The following is a 24,633-nucleotide window of genomic DNA, read 5'->3' on the forward strand; positions in this document are numbered from 1 at the left end:
TTTTTAACCCAGTCACTGAAGGATTAGTTGTCAAGATGTGCTTCAACCCATGGTAGCAGTTTTGCATTTTAAGCAGAACAAAATAATAAATAAATAAAAACAATAAGAGAGAGAGAGAGAGAGAGAGAGAGAGAGAGAGAGAGAGAGAGAGAGAGAGAGAGAGAGAGAGTCCATGCATGCATATACACACAGAATTCTCCTATTTTATTTATTAGACTTAACTATACCTTCCGTCAAATTTCCATTCGATCCATTGACCAGTTGTAAATTTATATTCAAAAAGATCGTTTTTATTTGTTAAATTGGAATTGGAATGAATATCTCCAGTGTAGCCACCTAAAGGAAATATTTAAATAGTTAATGCAGTCTATCAATTAATGAAATGATTAATAATTAAATTGTTAAATATATGTAATAATAAATATACTTAAATGTTTTCTCAAATAGACAGCAGTGGAAAAAGTCATCAATGAGTAAAGAGTTCAAGAATAAGAAAAGTGCAACCTTTCATTATTAAAGACAAGATTAACAGTATCAATCCTACAATATATAGAGAAACAATAAAACCGTAATTCCCAATCCATGAAGGTAGTTTCTAGTGTTCTCCCCAAGACCTATCGAATGAGAACACCACCCAATGAATTTAACTGACCACCTGGCTAAAATTTAAGTGATTCTCATGGTATCTTATGGTACTGCTCACTGATTGCAATTAATATTAATTCGAACATACTATGCAATCGAGATCAATGCAACAGGAGCATATAATGTTAAATTATGCAATTAATTTTTGCTCTGGATCACTTAAGTCACATTTATAAATAACAAAAAATTTTATAATATTGCGAAGTATTACAATTCCCCACTGGGCTATTCAAATTGCCACCCAGGTGGCAAAATTTTCTGGGGAGAACACTGGTTTCCATATAGGCATGATGAAGGGTTGGCATGACATTGCAACTGCATGGATCCCTTTTGTTTTCTTTGCCTTCCACCCTCCTATTTTTTGTCACTTAAACTAGAACCAATGTTAGAACAGAAGATGGATTGAGGTTACAAGTTTAAAACACCTGTTGACATAAATGCATTTACTCAAAGCAGAGTAAGTTTCAATTTTTTATTTAATGCATTTCTGTATATTCTGTAGCCATTTCTGTAGTCAGATATAAAGACGAATATATACACATTATACTGCCAAAAGTACACTGTCATTTGATAGTGTAATATGTATTATTGCAGCTTAGCAATATTCTCAAAGTAAAATGAAATTAAATGGAAATCAAACCACAAACTAGAGCAGCAAAGTAACAAGATTGTTATGGCTCGAGGAAGAACTGAAGGAGGAAGGAGTATTCCTACAAATCACATCCTTACAAAATGTGATACTTTTGTGATGTTTGCAAACTCTCTAGAACAGGATATAATAAAGCCATATAATATAGCTTTGTGTTTTTGGTGCAAAGAGTGCGAAGAAATTAGGCAAGAACTCGGAGTTCTGATAGGCATTTATGAGAGCTTGAAGAATAGGGTGCTTGCCCTTGAAGGAATTAAATTGGGGCCTATCAAGCACCCAACTGCCCACTTCAATCCTAGAGCTTACACTTGTGCATCAAGCAACAGAATGGCAATCCCCAAGCAGAATGCACTGGTCACAAAAGAGACAGTTATTGTTGGCGATCCTACTGTCAGCGAAACATGAAATATATTATGCAAAAAGGATCGGTGGAATAGGACCAGGATATATCTGCCAGGGGTAAAAACTGATAATGCTGTAGAAATGATACCATCTTTTAAGGACCCAAAAGGTGATAGTGTCGTGCACATTGACTCTAATGACATTGCAAGGAGGAGATCTGAGACTTACATAACAAGTACAGGGCAATGTTGAGAAAAAGTTGAAAGTTAGGGTTAAATTTAAGAATGTCTGCAATTATGCTCAGACACAACAGGAGGAAAACACATGATGAGAGCCTTGTCAATCAATTTGGCCCTGAAGAGAAAGACAGTGAAAACATCACAGGGATAGAATTTTTCTTGGCATGGTCTACGCTGGTTAACAGGATAGACTGTTTTCCTTTTTTACAGGGATAGTATACACTTAAATACAAGGATGCAAGATTATTTGTTGATGCTACTGAGGAAGTTTTAAATGGGTCAGAAAACTGCTAGCATGGGAGAATACACAGTTTAACAGAGCTAGAGCTTGTGTACTATGTTAGTTTGTTATTTGGTTTTTAGGAGCATTAGCAACTAAGGCCATATTGCTCCGGGATATGCGGTGGTCATTCCCTGACCTTTCTGCATCCTCCGCATTTGGTGGTGACTGGCTCGAACCCTGGTCTAATCAAGAAGCGTGTGCTACGCACTGCTGCTCCTTCCCACCTGGCTACGGAGGTGCCCCTGTGTACTATGCTAACACCAGCTTATGCGTGCGAAGTGTAGGAATGTGCCAGTGTAATGTTTTGTTTTGTTGTTATGTGGTATGCCAGAAACTGGTGTTCCACAGCCAGAGGGTGACCAACTCCTGGGTGATATATCGCCCCCCCCCCAACTCCCAACCTTTCCCGCAAGGAGGTATGCCAGGTTCAACTGTACAGGACTCCTACTGGATTCTCCTGGAAAATTCTAGAATCTGAGGTGTACAGAAAAAGCGGACAGGAGAGGAGGGTGGGAAAAAGCATAAGAAAGCTAAAACAGTGCATCCAGTCAACATGGGTGGCCAGTGCAAAGTTGAGCCAGTGTGGTGACAAACTGAATAGGTATTTTGCATTTACATTCATAAATGAGAAATTCTTTAGGAAAGGGGAAGCCAAATGATTTTGTGATAACTGAGAAGAAAGTGGAAGAGAAATTGTTGAAGCTAAACATAAAGAATTCACCTGGGGTTGATGGTAACTATCCAATTATATTAAGGGATGCAGCAAAGGAAATAAGAAAACCCTTAGCCATAATTATGAGAGCACCTTTCAATTCAGGGGAGGTCCCTATGGGCTGAAGACAAGCAAATGTATCCTAAATTCACAATGGGGGATCAAATAGTGACATTAACCCCAGGGGCTCACATCTGGTGAGTATGGGCTTGGCACAACAAAGGGTAGCCGACCTGGCTAGCTGGGTGGGTAAAGTGCCTGCTTGGCAACCCAAAGGTCGCGGGTTCAAATCCCGCCTCGGGCTTGGATCAAAGTACTGCAAAAACCTTGGGAGGTGCATTATGGCCACAGAAGCCGATACACCAACAACTACCAAAAAAAAAAAAAAAAAAAACAAAGGGTCTTGAGCATTATTATCATCATCCTTCTTTTTCTTGGTGATTCTCTCTCTCTCTCTCTCTCTCTCTCTCTCTCTCTCTCTCTCTCTCAGGGTAATTCAGAAAAAATTTTTTGCTGATGTAGCATAAGCCTCAGGCTTTCTTGCATCATATGGCTAATAATAACAATAATAATGAGTAATTAGCTTAACTTCTGTTCCAGGGAAAATAATGAAGTCACTGGTAAAAGAAGTAATGCATGACTATAAAATATTCTTGTTTATACTCCGGCACGACCACCAGGTCAGAAGAGTTTACAATAAATTTTCAATACAAATATTAATCGCATTTAGCAGTCATGGGCTTGAACCCCGGTCCACTCAATCAGTGCATGCTACTGCACTCTCACTCCTGACCACTCAGCTACATCAAATCTATCTAGGCAGGAATGCAATTATAATGATGTTACAGCATGGATTTAAGGGGCAATCTTGTTTTACAAATCTGATTGGGTACTATAATACAGCAACAAAGAACCTGGATCCAAAAATTAATTTTGATATAATATACTTGGATTCAGGAAGGCTTTTAATACTATTGCACATAAAAGACTGCTATACATATTGGAGCAGTGTGCCATAAAGGGCAAGTTAATGCAATGGATAAAGGGATGGTTGAATGGGAGAACACAGAATGATTATTAATGGACACTGCTCTTTGTGGACTAATATTATGAGTAGAGTCCTGCAGGTTCAGTGATGAGTCCATTGTTGTTTTTTATATTTATTAATCATATTGATATTTTGCAGGTGATAAAGTTGTAAGGGTAATTAATGACAGTAAACAATGCAAGCTACTACATTCAAGATCTTGAAAAGTTAAACAAAATACTGCTTATGGGTAGCAGTAATCTCAGATTAATATACCAACTGTAGTGGTATATTAAGTGGTAAATGAAAAAGGATATGAAGTTCTCTGAGCAGTGCAAACAGGCTGCCAGGTCTGCTCATGGGTTACTGTCAAGAATACAGGAACTTTGGTAGCACGGATAAGGAGATGATTATCCCATTATACTAGGCAATGGTTAGGCCACATCTTGAATACTGCATACAGATCTGGAGGCCTCATTTTCAGAAGGAAGCAAATGTGCTGAAAAGGTGCAGAGAAGGGCAATGAGCTTGGTGAGGTGAACAAATGGATACTCTTACCAAGAAAGGCTTCAGATGTATAAATTGCATCATATGCAGACTAGGCATCTGGAAGGTGCCTAGTCTGCAGATGATCAGGAAGTTCCACAACTGGCAAACTCCAGGAATAGACAACATATACCACAAGTATATATTACTGGTACAAGAAATTCACTTGCACACGCACAAGCACTTAGCAGAACAATTCACCCAGATGATCAGTCACCCAGAGTTTCTTACTCAAGGAATCACATCCTGACGGCTAAGGACTAAAATACAAAAAACTTGGCAAAATACAAGCCGATCATGTCTCCCAATGATGTACAAAATCCTGACCAGCTGCATAACCAAGAAAATATCACACCACTTGGAGAGCCAAAACATCATGGTCGAGCAGCAGAAGGAATGCAAACAGATAAGCAAAGGATGTAAGAAACAATTAACCACTGATGCCACCGTTATAGAGTAAGCCTACAAGAAGCACTGCAATCTGATATTTTGACATAGCCTACATCGATTACCGCAAGACCATTGGCTCCACACCTCATAGCTGGCTAATAGAGATGGTGAAGATCTACAATATCAATGCAAACTTTCTAGAAGCCACCGTGGCAAAATGGAGTACCACCATCAAAGTCAAAAACATCACAACCAGACCGTAGCCCATCAGGAGAGAGGAATCTCTCGGGGAGATGCATCGAGCCCACTGCAATTCTGTCTAGCACCCAATCTACTATTACCGTGCTCAACAACAGCAAGTATGGATATAACCTTGAGGAAGGAAGGAAGGAAGGAAAAACCTGTACATGGATAACATCAAGCTCTATGTGACAACCCAGAAGCAACTCCAACAGCTACTCCAGATCATCAAAGAATTCAGCAATGATATCAGGATGGATTTTGGACTAGATAAATACAAGACCTGTAGATTGCATCAGAGAAAATTAGTAGGCTGAAACTACCAGCTGCAGACTGGTAAAGAAATAGAAGCCATGACAGGGAGAGATTTATAAATACCTGGAGATGATGCAGGCTCAACAGTTGGAGCACAAAGAAATCAAGGTCTACCTGACTGAAAATTACCATCAGAGAGACTCAGAAGCCTGCTCAAAGCAAAGCTGAATGGAGGGAACACAGTTAAAACCATAAACACCTATGCAGTCCCAGTGCTAACATACTTCTTTGGGATCACACAATGGAGGAGATCATGAAAAGGACAAGGACGATGATGACTAAGAGCTGCCAACACTGTCTGAAGTTGGCCATGGAGAGACTAACTATAGCTTGGAATGGAGGAAGAGAATTGATAGACCTCACCAAAAACAGAAGAAAGCAATTGAGAATCTGAAGGATTATTTCCAGAAAAACACAGTGCCACTCTACCAAGCCATAAAGAGGTTGGACAAAAAACATATCCACTCAACCTAAGTGAGGAGACCATTCCTGCACAGATGTAATAAAAAAAAGCTAGAAAAATGTGCAAAGAATACTCCATGGCAGCCACTACAATGACCACATATATAAAATGGTTTCCAATACATGGCTCATGAACAAGACACTCTTTCCTGAGACTGAAGGATTCATACTAGTCATCCCCAACTAGGTAATCAAAAACCAGGAACTATGGAAAACACATTGCCAATGAACCCGGCGTGCCACTTGGCCACAGAAATGATCAGACACATCACCACAGGATGAAGGGTGATCATCCAGACGGAGTACAATCGCAGATATGACCAGGTCACCAGAATAATACATCATAAGCTAGCAAGAAAATACCAGTTGGTCAAAGAAAGTGTAGCATATTAAAAGTATGAACACTAGGCCATACTAGTGTCCATACTCCTAGGGTTATGTTGTGTGGGACAAGACAATCCCACACAACATAACCCTCATCGACGAGAAGGAAAAGGCTACTATCTATCTGACTGACATAGTGGTGCCCAACACCCACAAGGAAAAGATCAGAAATTACACAGACCTAACACAGTAGATCAAAGAGATGTGGCATATGGAATAAGTATTAACCATCTCAATAATTGTGTCAACTACCAATATGGTGCCAAAGACCCTATACAATAACCTAGCATCAATAGGTCTCCAAGAGAATACCTACAAGGAACTCTAGAAAGTTGTAATCCTGAACATATATAGAATAGTCAGAGTTGCTCGACCAACATTAATAATAGTCGGACATAACATCACTCTGTCCATTTGGTACCAGTACTCGTTGTGGGGTGGAAATTCCCCCATTAGGAGAGAAATAATAATTTGATAACAAATGCTTCACTGCCTTGGGAAAGCCTTGTTCCCTCCGGTGACAGTGGCAGGGTTGGATTTAGGCACACTTCAGAAAGGACATTTATCTGAGCCAACCTAAAATTACTATATCATTTCTAACTGAATAACGTCACCAAGAAAGAAAATCCATTATTTATTAAAAACTCAAGGCACTGCTATAAAACTGTTTCAGATCAAAACAGATATCACTAGCTACAATGCATCAAAAATGGTGAATAAATGAATCAAGTTTAATCGAGGAGCTGTGCAGTGTGTTAAATACAGTGTATATAAGAAAAAACATCTTATTGAAAAATGCCCAAAAGTTATGTGATATTAATCCCCTAGTACCAGGGCATTTCTGGATTATAAAAGGGGGCATTTGACTCTATACAGCATAAGGCAATGTTTCGGGCACTGGAAAGACAAGGCATAGATACCCCATATATTATGATTTTTAAGAAAATATATGAGAATGCTACCTACCTCCTTTATTAGACTAGACAAAGACAGCAGGAAATTTAAAATTTAAAAAGGAGTTCGACAAGGAGAAATGATATCCCCCGAAGTTGTTTACTGCTGCCCTTGAGGAAGCTTTCAGAAGATTAAACTGGTCGCAGAAAGGAGTCAACGTGATTGGAGAAACCTAAACCATTTACGATTTGCAGACGACATTGTGGTCATAAGCCATGATCCCAAAGAATTAGAGGAAAATCTTAATCAGTTATGCAGAGTTAGTAAGGATTTTGGACTAAATATGAATATGGCTAAAACAAAAGTAATGATGAACAAGTATGTCACAGAAAGGGATATAATGATTAAAGGAGCAGTAATTGAAAAGATGGAGTCATATACTTATCTGGGACAAGTCACTGGCTGTAATAAATGATAAATGGCTGGAAATCAAGAGAAGAGTAAATTTTGGATGGATAGCATTCAGGAAATATAGTCACATACTGAGGAGTAATATCCCAATTTGTCTGAAAAGTAAAATAATGAATCAATGTATACACCCCCACCATGACTTATGGAAATGAATCTTGGGCACTCACCAAAAGAATGGAAGAGAAGCTGAGAACTACACAGCGAAGAATGGAACGAATTATATTGGGAATCAGACTGTTAGATAAGAAGAGAAACACATGGATTAGGCAGCAAACTCAAGTAAAGGACATTCTTATCAAAACTAAAGAACTAAAATGGTCTTGGGCAGGACACATAGCTTGAAGACATGATGACTGATGGACTAAGAAAATAACAGAATGGTACCCAACAGGAGCTAGAAGAAAACTATAGTTAGTGAGAGGCCTGTCAGTGGCAACTCGGTAATTGGTGAACTGGCAACGACACAGTGATTCGCATCACAGGTTTGAGAGCTTCTTAAGAAAGAACTGTAACATGTTAGAGAAAATGTATGCATTGTATAAAATGTATGCATTGCCTTTTCTAATTAAGGAAAATAATAATGAATTATATATTAAAGTAAATACAAAATAAAGCATTAATTCTAATTCACTAATCTTTACAGAATATTATTGTTTCTCATATAGATGATATGGAATCGCTTCCACTTGAAACTGAACTTCATTTTACAACGTTGCCTTTCTTATCAGCGATGATTCATCTTGCTGACTGCTATCAGTATCGGCGCCTCCATAGCCAGGTGGGAAGGAGCAGCAGTGCGTAGCACATGCTTCTTGATTAGACCGGGGTTCGAGCCCGTCACCACCAAATACGGAGGATGTGGAAAGGTCGGGGAATGACCACCGCATATCCCGGAGCAATATGGCCTTAGTTGCTAATGCTCTTAAAAACCAAATAACAAACAAACAAGCTATCAGTATCAGTTGACATTCAGCTCATTCTCCCCGGTGACTCCGGCTTCCAGTGCTTGTTTCCTTTAAAACTGAATCTTCAATAAATCCATGAATTTCATTTTTAATTTTTACTGGTAACTCGATTATATCAAGAAATATAAAAAGAGCATTAAAGGAAGAAAAGAGAGTATTCAATGAAGAATGGGAATTGCAGTATTATGTTGTTGAAGTGAATGATAAAATTATGTGTTTGCTGTGCAATGCCACATTGGCAACAGTGAAGAAATACAATGCATAACAGTATTATACAACTCATAAGGACAAGTTCTTAAGTTCTGCAAATTGCAGCATCTGGAGACTAGGCACCTGTGAGGTGATCTAATTGTGGTGTATAAGGCCTTGAATGGTTTGAGCAAGCTCAATGCTGATGGGATTCTTCCTCTTGATCAGATTACTCGCCTGAGGGGACATAAATTCAAATTGAGGAAAGACAATTGTAGAATAGATATGCAGAAATTTACCTTTAGCCAGCGGGTGGTTGATAGTTGGAACAAACTTCCATCTGTTGTAGTGGAGGTCAACAACTTAAATAAGTTCAAGGCAGAACTAGACAAGCATTTAGAGTGAATGGATGGGTGAAATAGGATTTTTTTTTTATTTTTTTGGCTGATGCTATATAAACTTGCTTTCTTGCATCATATGCCTCTACTAATGCTAACAACAAATATGCTAAACTAGAAGGAGAACCTCAAAAGTCTTCTCTTAAGAAAAATGAAAGATGGAAAGCAGCAGCAACAAGTATTCAAAACTACATCAGGACAAGGGACTGACATCACTGAAGCAACATATAAAGTAGCATATATACTTGGAAGAAGAAGAGGCAAGCCATTTAGAGATGTGGAAATCATAAAAGAATGCATTTTTGAAGTTGTGGGACATTTAGATTCAGCTAAGGTTAAGAAGTACAAACAACTATTTCTTTCAAGGAGAACCATAACTGATCGGCAACATGAATTAGCCCGTAATATAACAGAACAGCTTCATGCAATATGCCAAAATGGAGAAATTTTTATTTGATCGCCTTGGATGAATCCACTGACAATACTGACTCAGCACAGGTTTATTTTTTACTTGTGTTATAACTGCAGATTTTCACGGTCAATAGGAGTTACTGGCTTTGGGTGCCCTTACTGCCAGAACACATAGAATTTACATCTTCACTATCTTCAAAGAAAAATGACATGAAGCGAAGCTGAATTTATATAATTTAGTAAGTGTATGCACAGATGGCGCACCTTCCATGAGCGGAAAACATGAAGGATTTGTTGCGTTACTACAAAAAGAACTGCCGGATCCAGGTACTTTGATTTCCTTTCACTGTATTCTTCATCAGCAGAACCTGTGTGCCAAACTACTGTTTTAAGTGACACATTAAAGTAATAGGTATTGTAAACTACATTCGAGCAAATACATCATGACATCGGCAATTTTGCTACATGCTTCAGCTTGATGATGAAACATTCAGCATGGATCTGCCATATCATTCTAAAGTGTGCTGGATGTCCCAAGGACAAATACTTGTCAAACTTTTATCTTTGAGAAAACAAAATCACAAGCTTTTTGTGGAACTGAATCAACAGTGTGAACTGTCAAAAGTGGAATTCAGCAGAGATATTGCATTTTTGTGTTATATAATGTCAAAGCAAAATGATCTGAATATTTTTTGCAAGGTAAAAACCAATGTACATATGTGGCTTAAAATACAGGCATTTCGGTAAAGGCTGACCTTTTTCAAAACCTTGTTTACCCAATCGGAACTTTCAGCTGAACACTTCCTGAATTGCCAAAAGTAATTAATGAACAGGAAACAAACAAATCATTAAGGAAATGCAACATGAAAGAATACACAGCTGTTCTAGACTCCCTGATTGAAGAAAACAATGAAAGGTTTGCTGATTTTGAGAAACATGATCTCACACTGAAACTAGCTTTTCAATCACATCTGATTGATGTCTCCAAAGCACTTGATGACTTACAGATGGAATTAATTGAGCTCTCAGAAGATAATATTCTGAAGTCTCTATTTGGAGCAAAGAAGGATCCTCTTCAAATATGGAAAAATGCTGTTGAACACCCACATCTACATCAAAATTCTCAGCGAATGCTATCTTCTTTTGGCACAACCTGCTGTTGGGAATCAACATTTTCATATATGACCCAAATAAAAACAAGTTTGAGATCTCAGATGATGATATTCACTTGGATGACCAATTAAAACTACGCTCAACAATGTTGGAACCAAATATCAGATACTATCTGCCATTAAGCAGTCACAAAAAAGTCATTAAATGGTTTGTTGTCTAAGTTCATCAATTTTTAGTTTTGTTATCTTTGCTAAACAAATAAATGTCTTCGCTAATTTTTTTGTTTAAATTCCTCATACAATAACAGGCTGTAATTAAAATTGTAAATATGCCTATAAAAATATAATTTTTTTTTGTATATTTTTAATTCTCAGCATGCAGCCTAATAGTACTTGGTTAAATAAAATATGGCCCTCAAATATAAAATGTTCCCCACCCCTGTCCTAGACCTTTGATTCTGGGTGCGTTGGATCATTAAAGTTTCTTCAGGCATGGAGAATTCATTTAACCTTTTGTTGAATGCACCAGCAAAATAATGGCGCCTCCGTAGCCAGGTGGGAAGGAGCAGCAGTGCGTAGCACACGCTTCTTGATTAGACCGGCGTTCGAGCCCATCACCATCAAATACGGAGGATGCGGAAAGGTCAGGGAATGACTATCGCATATCCCGGAGCAATATGGCCTTAGTTGCTAATACTCCTAAAAACCAAACAACAACAACAACAACAACAACCAGCAAAATGAACATAGTTGGTCACAATGTATCTCTCAGATACATACTAGGTTTCATATCAAAATATTAAAGACTATGTTTAAAAATCACTCTAGTTTATTCATAAATAACATATACAAGAGTTTCAAATGTTTATTTATTAATGAATTTTTATCTTTGCATAAATTTTTTTTATAAAAAGTTATTTTTCATCTTGTTCATTGAACATTTCTTTTTTAGAGCATGACACACAAATCATTTCTGTGTGCTCTAAGCAGAGGTACTGTTTACAATTTGTACAAGAATACCTTGTCAGTCTGTTTCTCTTTGTTGCTTGCCAGTATTTAGTGCACTGCATGCAACTGCCCTCCAGTTCTGCGCTTGTAGAGAGCTCAGTACTCTGTTGTCTTAGTTGAAGGGAAGTTCAAGGGACCTTGATCCTCCAATGAAGTTCCTCAGCCACTAATACCGCAGAAAGTTGCTTGAGGAAGAGTATGCACCTCTTTACTTCTTTTTCATTTCCCATGTAGATCACTTGTGCATTGATTCCGATAATGTTTAGCATAGCATAGCATAGAATATCACCATTAGCCAACGACGACAAGCTCGTGCCACACTGTAAGTCACACGCATCTGATCCATGTATCTACTCCAGCATTGGATGCATTATAAAATGTTACAATTTCTGGTTTCAGCTGATCACATGTTTCATGGTCAATGGCATAATCAAAATGCAAGGAGGAAATCAAGGTGACATTCTTTGATTTCTTCGGTACATAGGAAACAATTGTTGCTTTTTCCCTGAAGCGAAACAAACTCTATTTTTCAGGTCGGCTCTTGGCTGACACAAATTCGACTGGGAGTTGTGGTTTGTTCTTTTTTATTGTTCCAACATAAGAGAGTTTCCTTTTTCTGAGTTTCAAAACTAAATTGACATCCATAAACCAATTATCTGCTGTAATGTTCCATCCAGTCCCATGGATAGGTTCAGCCAGTCTTTTGACAACATCAGCTGGTCTATTAGCCAGCTCTGTTGTCTGAAGTATACACAGCTTCCCTGTGTATACTTCAAGATTATAAGAGTACAGCACCCTAGCATCTACTAAGGCATTTATTTCGAGTCCATATCTGTTGGACTTTGAAGATATGTACTGTTTGAAACAGCATTTTCCTCTGAAGTCCTCTAATTTCTCATCAATAGTTAGATTCTGACCCAGAGAGTAACAAGTCTTGCAGTTTTTTACAGATTCAGCGAAAATCTCTTTTATGCGGACAAGGCGATCACGTTTTATTCTCTCATCCATGGTTGTTCGATCATCGATACACCTGATATGGAACTTGAAGCATCTCTAAGTGAAATTTTTAAAAGCCACTAAGTGAAATTTTTAAAAGCCATTTCCGTCAGTTCCCCATAACTCTTCCAATCTCTGCTTTTTTTTTTTTTTTTTATGAAAACCCCAAACACGAAAGGTATCGGAACCTATAGTACTTAGTACCGTGCATGGGAAGGAGAAGTATGGGGGGAGGGGGAATGCCGGAAACTTTGCTCTAGAGACTAAACATGGGTTTCACCACTTCAAGCCTCCAATAAGCAAAGTGTTTGTTACTCCAAAGTGCTCCAGCTAAATAAAGAAAGTCAATGAAAGCTTTTATCTCCATTTTGTCTGTCAATTTGGCATCTCTTTCGCAGCTGTAGTTTGACTGAACAGTTTGAATATAGCAATTTGTGTATTCAACAATTTTATCTAAAATTTTGTCAGTAATAAGGCAGTTTCGTGCTTTGGACAGCATGGTGACATTTCTTGCTTGACCAATAACTCCAGGCAATTTTGGTAGAAGATTTTGAGATCTACCCCAAATTTTTGTTGATCTGGTGACTTTCCTCCACTTTGTCAATTTATCTTTTCCTATGAAAAAACTGTCAGTGTCATCCTCTTCATTGCAACTTTCCTCCTCTGATGTAATATCTTGTGCACTCTCCAAGTTGTCTTCTCTTGTTCCAACACAATCCTCATCGGATTCTGTCCCATCATCAATGCTTTCGTCACTTACTTCATCAGACAACAGCAGGGCATGAATAATTTCAGCATCATTTGCATTACTTGGGTATAAGAAATCCATCCCAGCCATCAAAAGCAACACGGCACCACTTACATGGATGGATGCGCTGTATCTCATAGATACAAACAGCAGACTGAATGAAAACCAAAAGGCTTGAGAAAACGAAACTAATACCAATGGATTCCAAGAAGCATCGTAGGAAGCTACTGAGAAGCACATGTGTGCAGCAACATCTTGTCCCCAGAAATAAAGAAAGATATGGCATATGTATCTGAGAGATACATAGCAACTGATGAAGAGTTAAGTTAGTTTTTACATTCATTTGAATTTTGAAGGGTGTTAGCATCGAACCATTCTACAAGTCAATAGTGAGGTAATTCCTCTCATTCTTTTGTTAACTAATATAATTAGAATATTCTATAGTTTGAATGTGACTCATTGCAAGTTCTACTGCATGGACCTCTACAGTATAAATGCTGCATTCCAGGGGGATCTGAATTGATATAATGTTACTCAGGAAAACTGCTGCAGATCCTACAGAGGACTCAGATTTTGAACCATCAGTGTAAATAACAAGGAAGTCACAGGGTTAAGCTTGATAGGCAGCATGGTGTTTCCAGTTGATTACTGATGGTGTAGTTCCCTTTCCACTCTGAAGGAAAAAGCCATAAATTGGAGAATACATACACCATAGAGATAAGAACTGTGCAGATGAGGAGGAAACAAGGTCTGTTGTCAAGATAAATTTATGAAGCTCTTGAACCTGAATACCAAAAGCCAGTTAACCTTAGGAGCATCATAAAGAGTGGAGTGGTAGGGCCAAGGTTTCAGTTTAATTGCATATTGTACTACCAGTTGTGCACAGTGAATTGATGGGGATGGTTCATTTAAGTCAATATGAAAATTTTGAACTGAAGATGTCCGAAAGGCGCCGGTGGCAATACAGATTCCGTAATGATGAGGAAGAATCAAATCAAGCCATTGAAGGGTACTTATTCTTGCCAAAGCATACCTGAGCACCGCAGTTCAGTCCGATGAACACGCGCATGGTACAAATGGAATAGGGTGCAGCAGTCTGCTTCCCAGTTAAAAGCACATAGAGAATGAAGCATATTAATATCTACATGCACTTTGTTCGTAACTAATAAACGTGCTCATGGATAGTCAGTTTCTTGTAAAAAATGACACCAACAATTTACCTTCTGTTCTAACTGGGATGACTTTTCCCATCTAACTTGAGTTCTGAATCAGGATGAACCCTCTGCTTTCGACAGAAATGGGCATATGGTTCTGATGAAAATATGAATACATTGACTGATGCCCATTTTTTGCTGATGCTGTATAAGCTTGCTTTCTTGCATCATTTACACTACTAATACCAATATAGCCAAAAATAAAATAATCAAATTTATTTTCTAACTGAAAATAAACATCCAGCATGTAAGTTTAACAAAAAAATTAAAATCACTGGTAAAAGGCACAATTATTACACCTGTTTAAGAATCAGTTATTAGATCAGGAGCAACACAACATCGCAAACTTGTTAATAAGCTTTAACATATAAAATATTTAAGGGCAAAGGCCTCATGCTACGAGGTAGAATGACTAACATGTTGGTTAGTGCAAAAGCATCATTTTAATGTAGCCATCTACCAAAGTAGTTAAATTAATTAATTAAACTGGCATTGTTTTGGTTATATCTCATATTGTGAATGCCTTCACAACTAGTTGTCATGGTATTGTACTACCTGGAATAAATAACAATTCACAAGTGGAGAAGACTACTGTTATTTATTCTCTGCGGATACCACACCCAGATGGCACTGTTTCAAAGCTTGTTGGATTCTCTTCGGTGGGTGGGCAGGTACCCTGGTGTTGCAATAGTGACAACCCAGTTATGAAGTATAACTTCACAATATGAAAGATGCCTGATGGTGTGCAGTGATATAGACTAAAATATTTAAGGGCAAAGGCCTCATGCTACAAGGTAGAATGACTAACATGTAGGTTAGTGCAAAAGCATCATTTTAACATAGCCATCTACCAAAGTAGGTTAATTAATTAATTAAATTGGCATTGTTTTGGTTATATATCATATTGTGAAGGCCTTCACAATGAGTTGCCATGGTATTGTACTACTTCGAATAAATAACACTTCACTAGTGGAGAAGACTAGTGTTATTTATTCTGTTATTACTGATATAACCAAAGCCAATTTAATTAATTAATTTAACTACTTTGGTAGATGGCTACGTTAAAATGATGCTTTTGCACTAACCTACGTGTTAAGAAACTTTAACATTAAACAAAAATAACAACAAAACTGAACTCTACAGCAAGGTCCAGCATCCAGAGTTTACCAAAGGAGCTGTCTCCCAACCATTCAATATTATTCGGCCAGAAAATGGGCAACATGTTGGCTACCAATGTTACCCATTTTCCCTTACAATTTATGACAAGGTCTCAATTCTTGACAAAGTGTGTTATGTTATTTTTTTGAATTAGAAATTCCATTGATTGACTTTTTTTCATTAACAGGGTATTAACAGCTCTCAAACATAATTAGTGAAAACTAAATAGAGCTAATTTCAGCATACTTCACACAACACCTATGGCATCTTTTACTATGGTTTTCCACAGTAGTAAAAGGGTCACTTTTGAGTCTCATATTAAGTAGGAAAATTTGGGATAAATTAATAAAATTTTTATACCTGATTAATGTACACTCTCTCTCTCTCTCTCTCAGCAGCAGCACAACGTTTCATTAAATTATCAAGTACCACTGGGTGCAATTCACTGTGCAACTGTGCAAGTCACAGCACAGTCCTCAAAAATCTCCTTGTATATTAACAGTGGTTGACTTAAACTCACATTTGTTTAGTTTACTTAAGCTGATGCATCCCTTATAGCTGTTTGAGAACCTTTTTCCCTGTGGTCTGTGATTGCTTTTGCTCTTTATTAATGTTTTTCAGTTAATGTGCTTAGGATCCGAGTTCTTCCGCCAACATAGAAATGGACTATTAATAAAACTGTTCATTTCCAACAATGAAATGAGAAAAATTCAAAAATGCTTTATTATCAGGTTCATCAGATATTCAACAGAAAGTAATAACAAAAGCACCCAAAAAATAAATATATTAAAAATATGCAAAAATTAAAAAAATCCCCCCCCCCTCCTGCATTGCAAAAGATTTATATTAAAATACTCACCAAACACAAACATGCTATTCTCGTGGACTACGGCAGAATGGTGATATCTAGGAGCTGGTGGGATTCCTGTGGTAAATGCCCTACAAATTTTTTATGAAAAAATAAAATAAAACACACGCACACACACACAAATGTGTATACATGTATGCATTTATTAATGCATGCAAAGTATCAAATCAGAACTGTTCCAATACATTCACACTGAGTAATATTGATAAATTTAATCAAATCACTGATTCCCAAAATTTAATAATTTTGTGAAAATTATAAAATTAATGTGCAATGAGTTTTAATAATAAAATAAAATACATTTAGAAATTTTTGTCAAGAAATTAGGCACCAACTCAGCATTCTGATGGGCGTTTATAAGAGCTTGAGGTGTAGGCTAAATGCCCTTGAAGAAATTAATATGAGGGGCCCATCAAGCTTTCAGCTGCCCAGCTCAACGCAGAGCTCACTCCTGTACATCAGACAAAACAGAGGCAATCTCCAAGGTAGAATGCACTGGTCCCAAAGGAACTAGTTATTGTTGATGACACTTATCAGGGAGACGGGGAATATACTATGAAAGAAGAATAGGTGGAACAGGACCAGGGTATGTTTGCCAGGGGCAAAAGTTGATGACATTGTAGAGCAGATATCATCTTTAAAGGGCACAAAAGGTGATGTTGTACACGTTGGAACTAATGAAATTAAGAGTAAGAGATCTGCAGATTTACTCAACAAGTACAGGTCAATGTTGAAAAAAAGTCACAAGTTAGGGTTGAATGTGAAAGTGTCTGCAATTTTGCCTACACACGATGGGGGGGGGGGTAGAATTTTTTTCAGCCTGGTCTGTGCTTATTGACAGGAAAGACTGCTTCTACAGGGATGGGGTACACTTAAATAGAAAGGGTGCAAAAATATTTGCTGATGCTATGGAGGCAGTGTTAGGTGGGTCGAAAAACTGCTAGCTTGGGGGGATACACAGACTAAAAGGTTAACAGTGGCTGCAGGCAGAAGCAAAAGTGATTTTTGTGCTGCTTCTATTAGAATGAGCAGTAGCCTGGAAAGCAAGGTAATGGAGATTCCCAGGACTGCTGGGAGTCATAATGGAACAAGTAAATACATGGGCTGTGTTAGAGTAACTAAGAGTAGGAACAGGTGCATGTATACTTGCATGTACACCAATGCTAGGATAGTGACAAATGGGCCTGGAGTTCTGGGGTCCATAGTTTAACAAATAGATATTTATTTAAAGTATACCCAGTATAAAATAAAATAAATATTTTATTTTATACTGGGTATACTTTAAATAAATATCTATTTATCAATGCTAGGATTATAGTTAATAAATTTGATGAGCTTGAAGTGCTAATCAAGACATCAAAGGCAGATATTGTTGGGATATCAGAGATGTGGTGCCACACATATATAAGCAGTGCAGAATTGAAATTTTGGAAGTACAATGTGAACAGGAAGGGAGGAGGGGTTATGCTGTTAGTTAAGAAACACATAAAATCTAAGGAAGTGCATCCAATTGATGTTGGTGGACAATGCAGTGTTGAGTCTGTTTGGTGTGAAATAAGCAATGGGAAAGGAAAAATGAAAGTAGTTGTGTGTGTGTGTGTGTGTGTGTGTGTGTGTGTGTGTGTGTGTGTGTGTGTGTGTGTGTGTGTGTGTGTGTGTGTGTGTGTGTTACAGGCCTAATGAATATGATGAGTATAATGAGAAATTGTGCAGAGAAATATTGTGGAACAGTAAATCAGTGCCTTATAATGGGGGATTTTAACTTACTAGATAATCACTGGAACTTGTAGGTTGGTCACTCACACACTAGCACTACTTTTGTGGATTTATTGGATGACTGTTTTTATAGTAACATGTTCGAGAGGCAACCAGAGGGAGTAATACTCTTGATCTGATTATCAGCAGTGATTATTCATGCAATAAGAATTTGCAGATAAAGGAACCACTGGATGACAGTGATCACAATGTACTGATGTGGGAATTACTTAAAGATGTAACTACCATCAACGCTAAAGGGAAAGGCTTTCACTTTCATAAAGGTGACTACAGAGGTCTCAGATAGTTTTTAAATTCTGTACAGTGGGATCAACTGATTATGTTACCAACGTTGAATTCTAAATGGGAAGACTTCAGGGACTTAATTTTGGAGCTACTAGGTTTTCATTCCAACTAGGAAATACTGTTTCAAGGTTTAGGCCTAAATGGTTGTCAGATAAATTAATGAGGCTCGTAGCAGAGAAGAAGAATGTATGGGATGCATATAAAGTATCAGGTTACACGGGAGACAATTGACTTCTCCTCCTTCCCTCCCCAGGAAGTAGGAAGAAGTACCATGCAAGAGTGCACTGATATGGGGAGGCCAATGGCCTTAGCAGCAAGTTCAGAGGTCACAGCCACTGGTGTCAGGTTCAGGAGATGTGTAGAATGAAGTCTGACTTGGTGATCAATGGTGTCTTCTGCCGCAGAGGGATCTCGAGACAGGTAAGCAGTGGACTGTGTCAGTTCCGTGTCCGGTTCTGGTCCTGTTGCAAAAGGTCCTTAGTGTGGTTAGCTCAATCTTTCCATTTGAATGTTTCTGTTCAATTAGGTCGAGTTGTTTCATTCAGTTACTGGCTTTAGTTGTGATGAATAGCAATAAGCATCCTCCGCCTAGAAACACTTCTTGCGCAAACTTCATGAAGGCCAGGAACTCCTCCTTCAAGTCTAGAAGGTGATGGGTCAGTCCTGCTGGTAGATATGCGAGTTCCGTCATAAGTCGACAGTGGAGGTCTTCATAATGGTTGCAGCTGTACATAATGTGGGACAATGTTTCTGTTTCTCCACATGTGCAGAGCAGTGGCCCGTTATTCAAAAATAAGTTAACTTGGAGTTGAAGGCACCATGGCCCGTCAGGAGAAATGCTGTAAACAGACCTGGGTGGAACCAACAGGGGGCTCTATGATACAAGCATCCAACTGTAGGCAGAAACTTCAGGGTAATTTCCGCTTGAAGCAGACCATCTTTCCTGCCATGCCTGCTGCACATGATTCTCAAGTCTGGTCCTTTCTTCTCTTCTATTCCCTGCTATGTTGAGGGTGTATTCCCCCAGAGTGTAGGGTAATCCTTTGGTCAGGTGGTACGTCATTCTGCAGCGTATAACTTCTAGGGCGAAGGGCAGTACCCCTGCCAGGACTTGGAGGACATGCATACTAACAGTACGGTAGGCATGGGTGATGACCAGGAGAACTGAGCATTGTATGGTGTCCAAGATCTTTTTGTTAACCACCTTTGTGGCTCCATGGAACTACACGGGGGGAAGCGTACATAATCACCGGGGTGAAGAAGGTTTGTTTGTTTGGTTGGTTGGTTTTTAGGAGCATTAGCAACTAAGGCCATATAGCTCCGGGGATGATATGCAGGGGTCATTCCCTGACCTTTCCGCATCCTCCATGTTTGGTGGTCATGGGCTCAAACCCAGTCTAATCAAGAAGTGTGTGTGCTACGCACTGCTGCTCCTGCCCACTTGGCTACGGAGGCGCCCGGGTGAAGAAGGCTTTATAATATCTCAAGTATTTGAGATGAGGGTGGAAGGACGGGTTGGTGTCCAGAATGATACCTAGATGCTTCAGTTCAGCGACCAGTTTGATTGTGTGGCTATGGATTTTAATTTGTGGTGGTCTTCTTAAGTTTAGGCTGCCTTTCAACAGTATAGATTTAGTTTTTGTAGTTGTAGTATTTTTAAGAAATGGACAGTGGCTCAGTCTTGAAGGAGTTTAAGTGCTTGGTTTGCTTGGACTTCCATTTGTGCTTGGCTTTCAGCAGCGACTGTCAGTATTAGATCATCTGCGAAGGCTTGGGAGTTTATTTCCCCCAGGTCCAGGGCCAGGGGGAGGGCAGGGCAGCCCCTGTAGAGTGATCTGGTCAACTTATTATATGGTGCTATTACCTGGATTTCTCTGTTGGTTAAGTAGGATTCCATAACTTTGTACAAATTCATAAGTGTGTTTGCCCTTCTCAGTCTAGCTAGGATGCTCGGCCACAAAATGGCATCAAACACCCCAGCGAAATTGACTGAGATGGCAAGGAAATATTTTTTTGTCACATCCCGCTGCCGCCCTCAAAAGGCCACTGAGGGCTTCGATGGTTGAAGTTCCTTGATTGAATCTGTATTGTGTTGGCATGCTTTGTCTAGCTGTTTCGTAGTGGTGAGTTATTCTTTTACTTATCAGCCTTCTGAATAGCTTACTTGCCACTGGGAGCAGGGCAACAAAAGAGTCTGATTGTTCTGGAGGCTTTGAAGGATTCTTTGGTAAGCTTCACAGTTGCAAGTTTCCAGTTGGCTGGGTAAGTTCCTGTTTTTAGGCATGCATTGTATAATCTAAGGAGCAGTTCCGGGGTGGTGTCTATTATCTTTTTTATAATTTCGGGCTCCAGAAGATTTGGGCCGGAACATTTTCTATTTCTTATGAGGGCTGCAGCGGTATGCAATTCCTCCACAATGAAGGGCTGTTCTATTTGCTGTCTTGTATGCTTCATTTTCTCTACATATCTGTACCTGTTCCATTAAGGTTAGGACAGCTGATTCATGATAGATCTGGTTGAGTATGTTATTGATAGACTGTTCCAAGGTGGTGGCTAGTGTGCCCTGTGGGGTTCGAGTTGCATTTATGATTTCTCCTCTGGGGAGTTGTAGACTACTCCCCAGGGATCGGTGTTTCCAGCTGTGTTGACCAAGTGCTCCCAGGCCTTCCACTTGCTTTTCCGTATCAGGTCTGTGTAGCTGTTTCTAATGATATTGTATCTTTCCCTTAACAGTCTTACTTCCGGCTCCAGCCAGATACATCTCATCCTTTGAAACTCTTTTCTTGCTTTTATCACCTGCTTTCTTAATGTTTCAATTTCTTGGGTCCACCAGGGGACTGCGCCAGGGGTTGGAATCTTCCCCATCATTGCTGTTTCATTAGCATTTGTGATAATTTTTGTGACCCTCCTCTGGATCTCATTTTGGTCAAGTTGTTGGTCAGCCTTCATCCAATGCCCTGTCGCCTAGCGCAGCAGCCTCCCAAAGAGTTCCCAGTCAGCCTTGTTAACTGCAAAACGGTTCATCGTGTGTTTGACTACTGGAGTTCTGCTAACTGTCCGGTTGATTTGGTAGGTAAGCACTCTGTGGTCTGACTTCATCCAGGAGTTTTGGACTGCCCTTGGCAACCACCAACGTGGCCAGACATGTGGACATGTCTGGCCACGTTGGTGGTTGCCAAGGAGACATCTGTTGTAGCCTCCCACATAGTATTACAGAAGGTCGGTAATTGTAATGGTTGATTTAATATTACCATAGAAGAATTTATCAGGAACTCCTCAAGTCACCGCCCATTATGTATCCCCCTCCTATCTGGTGTTTGACTGTGCCAGGCCAGGGACTGACAGTTGGCGTCTGCCCCCAATGATGATCTTCTGGTTGGGAGGTATATTCATCAGTGTCTGCAGGTAACTGATTGCAGGGGTGATCTCCTCTCCTGGCCTGTAGTACAAGGAGAAAAAATAAAAAGGGGCCCTAGTGGTGAAATGATGTGCGCACAAGCAGCCCAGCCATGCATATGGGGGGTTGTTTTTGTGACAGTCAGGTTGGGGTTTCGTACTAGTATTGCAGCCCACGGGTTCTCCTCCTCAGTTTGCACTATTTTGTCCATTCCGGGGTATCCCTTCACCTGTCTTGTGTGGGTGTATGGCTCCTGTATTATTAAGATATCGACATTTTCTTCATCAGTCTTTCTTCTGAGTCGTACAGGCACTGCCCTGGCCTGCTGCGCATTCTGTTGGAATATTAGCAACCTTGTTGTGTTATATCTTTTAGCTTGTATAGCCATAGTCAGTTCTAGACTGGTAAAAGCTTTTTGTTTTTACGAAGATGAGCCATTTTGGATCTCTAATAGAATGTGAGTGCTCCAGTTTCAGGGACTTGCAGTTCGTGCAAATGGGTTGTTGCTCTTTGTTGGGGCAGTTTTTATATTCATGCCCTTTGGCAGAGTAGTGTCCACAGATTGGTGTGGCCTGGGTACATGTATGGTAGGTATGACCAAACCTGCAGCATTTATAGCACTTAGTTATGGCCAGTTGCTCCCAAAATCTATGACTGCTCCAGTCAACATACAGTCTTGTTTGGCTCTTCAACACTTGCCAGGTAGCCGAGGCTAGCTCCACAATCCAGTTGTGATTCGAGCCTGTCCTTGACTTTGTGTAATATTTTGGCTGCACAAGTCTCCCCTGTTCTTCTCCCAAATTAGGCATTTTCAGGTTCCTTGTGATTTCATCTTCCAGTTGTTTAGCTGTGATGTTTTTATCCACGTCAAAGACTAGGATCGAGGGGCCCCACCTTTTCGGAGGTTCATCGTAGCAATTTTGGTGTTTGTCATAATGTTATCTATGTCTTGCCTGGATTTGGTCTCTATTAGGACTCCTACGTTCCTTGTTTTTCTTACACTCTTTATTCTTGTTGTTTTCAGGTCGTCCTTTAGTTGAGTCATGTCTGGATGTTGTTAGTGTCTACTGCCAGTCTGAGGACCACCGATAAAAGCGCTAAAACACCGTAGCTTTCAGAGGCATCCGCCTCCTTTTTCAACAGTGAGGTTTATCATAAGGTACATCCTTAAATATCAGCAGGCTCATGGTTCTCAGCATGTGTTTCTACAGGAGCATGTGCACTGGAACCGGAAATGGCTCGGAAGCATACCAGACAGAACCGCTCATCCCATCCAAGAACCACTGCCTTGAAGAGGGGATGAATGGTATTGCTCTCAGAGGAGCAAATCCGCAAGCTCTCGAGCCATTTGTGGTCCCAAAATCTGTGCCCGGTCGATGATAACAGTTTCGGATGGGGAGATCTGATGGTGCTCCTCCCAAAAATGTTCTGCCACAGCAGACTTCCCATAATCCGCGGACTTTATTGCGTTCATATGCTCCCCCCCTCTCCAGACAATCCTTAAACCAACGTTTATTTTCACCAACATAACATTCCCCACAATCTGGGCACCTGATCTCATACACAACCCCACTTGTACATTCCCTTGTTATGGTGTCCTTGACCTGTGATAGAACTGTGTGCAACCTCCGGCCTGGCAGCTGCACACAGCACGTCTGGCAATCGTGTAATACCCAAGCTATACTGTCAGTTAGGTCTGCAGCAATGGGTTCCCCTATTAGTGTTATCATAGAAAATTAGCTATGGAGGCGCTCAAAGCCAGAATTTCTGATGGGTCGGTTCTCCTCATGTGCGAATGGAAATGATATGTAGACAATGTATTTACAATTATTTGGAGGGGAAGAGAGGATGAGGTGTTTTGTTTCCTTAATAGCTCCTTCCCATTTATTCAGTTTACCTCGGAGATGGATGTATAGAGGGTACCCTCCCTTTCCTTAATGTGTTGGTACTTAGGGAAGGCCCTAGGGTGAAAACCAGTGTATATAGGAAACCCATGTGCCGGGGCCAATATACACGTTACAATATGGCACAAACCAACCCTCATAAGAACAGTGTTATCAGGGCATTGTTGGGTAGGTCCCATTGCAGCACCTCCGAGGATAGAAAAGAAGAAATTAAACGTGTCACAGCAGATCTCAGAAAATGCGGCTACCTCCAGAGGATCATAGATAAATATATCGAGGTGCCTCCATAGCCAGGTGGGAAGGAGCAGCAGTGCGTAGCACATGCTTCTTGATTAGACTGGGATTCGATCCCGTCACCACCAAATACGGACGATGCAGAAAGGTCAGGGAATGACCACCGCATATCCTGGAGCAATATGGCCTTAGTTGCTAATGCTCCTAAAAACAAAAAATAACAAATAAATATATCTGAGAAGCGGAGCACAGACGAAGAGAACTGTTTACACCAGTTGCCACCCCTATACATTCCCTACTATCCGGGCCTAACTGAGCGTATAGCTCAGGCATTAAGTGATTGCCAGATGCGCTGTGTGCAGCTGCCAGGG

At 39.7% G+C, this 24,633-nt stretch overlaps 1 protein-coding gene across 5 annotated transcripts in view; it reads right to left on the minus strand.

The window, feature by feature from the left end:
* The window catches only part of Lztr1 (Leucine zipper like transcription regulator 1), a 609,234-nt gene that overhangs the window by 441,880 nt on the left and 142,721 nt on the right, over nucleotides 1-24,633 (minus strand). For all 5 annotated transcript variants that reach the window (XM_090374223.1, XM_090374222.1, XM_090374224.1 and 2 more), the window contains 2 exons: nucleotides 16,658-16,737; nucleotides 228-336 (listed from right to left, as the gene is read on the minus strand). In XM_090374223.1, the coding sequence (XP_090230349.1) occupies nucleotides 228-336; nucleotides 16,658-16,737 (189 nt within the window). The remainder of the gene's footprint in view (nucleotides 1-227; nucleotides 337-16,657; nucleotides 16,738-24,633) is intronic.

Source organism: Mastigoproctus giganteus, chromosome 5 (genome assembly GCF_048544385.1).
Source record: "Mastigoproctus giganteus isolate SK-2022 chromosome 5, ASM4854438v1, whole genome shotgun sequence".
NCBI lineage: Eukaryota > Metazoa > Arthropoda > Arachnida > Uropygi > Thelyphonidae > Mastigoproctus > Mastigoproctus giganteus.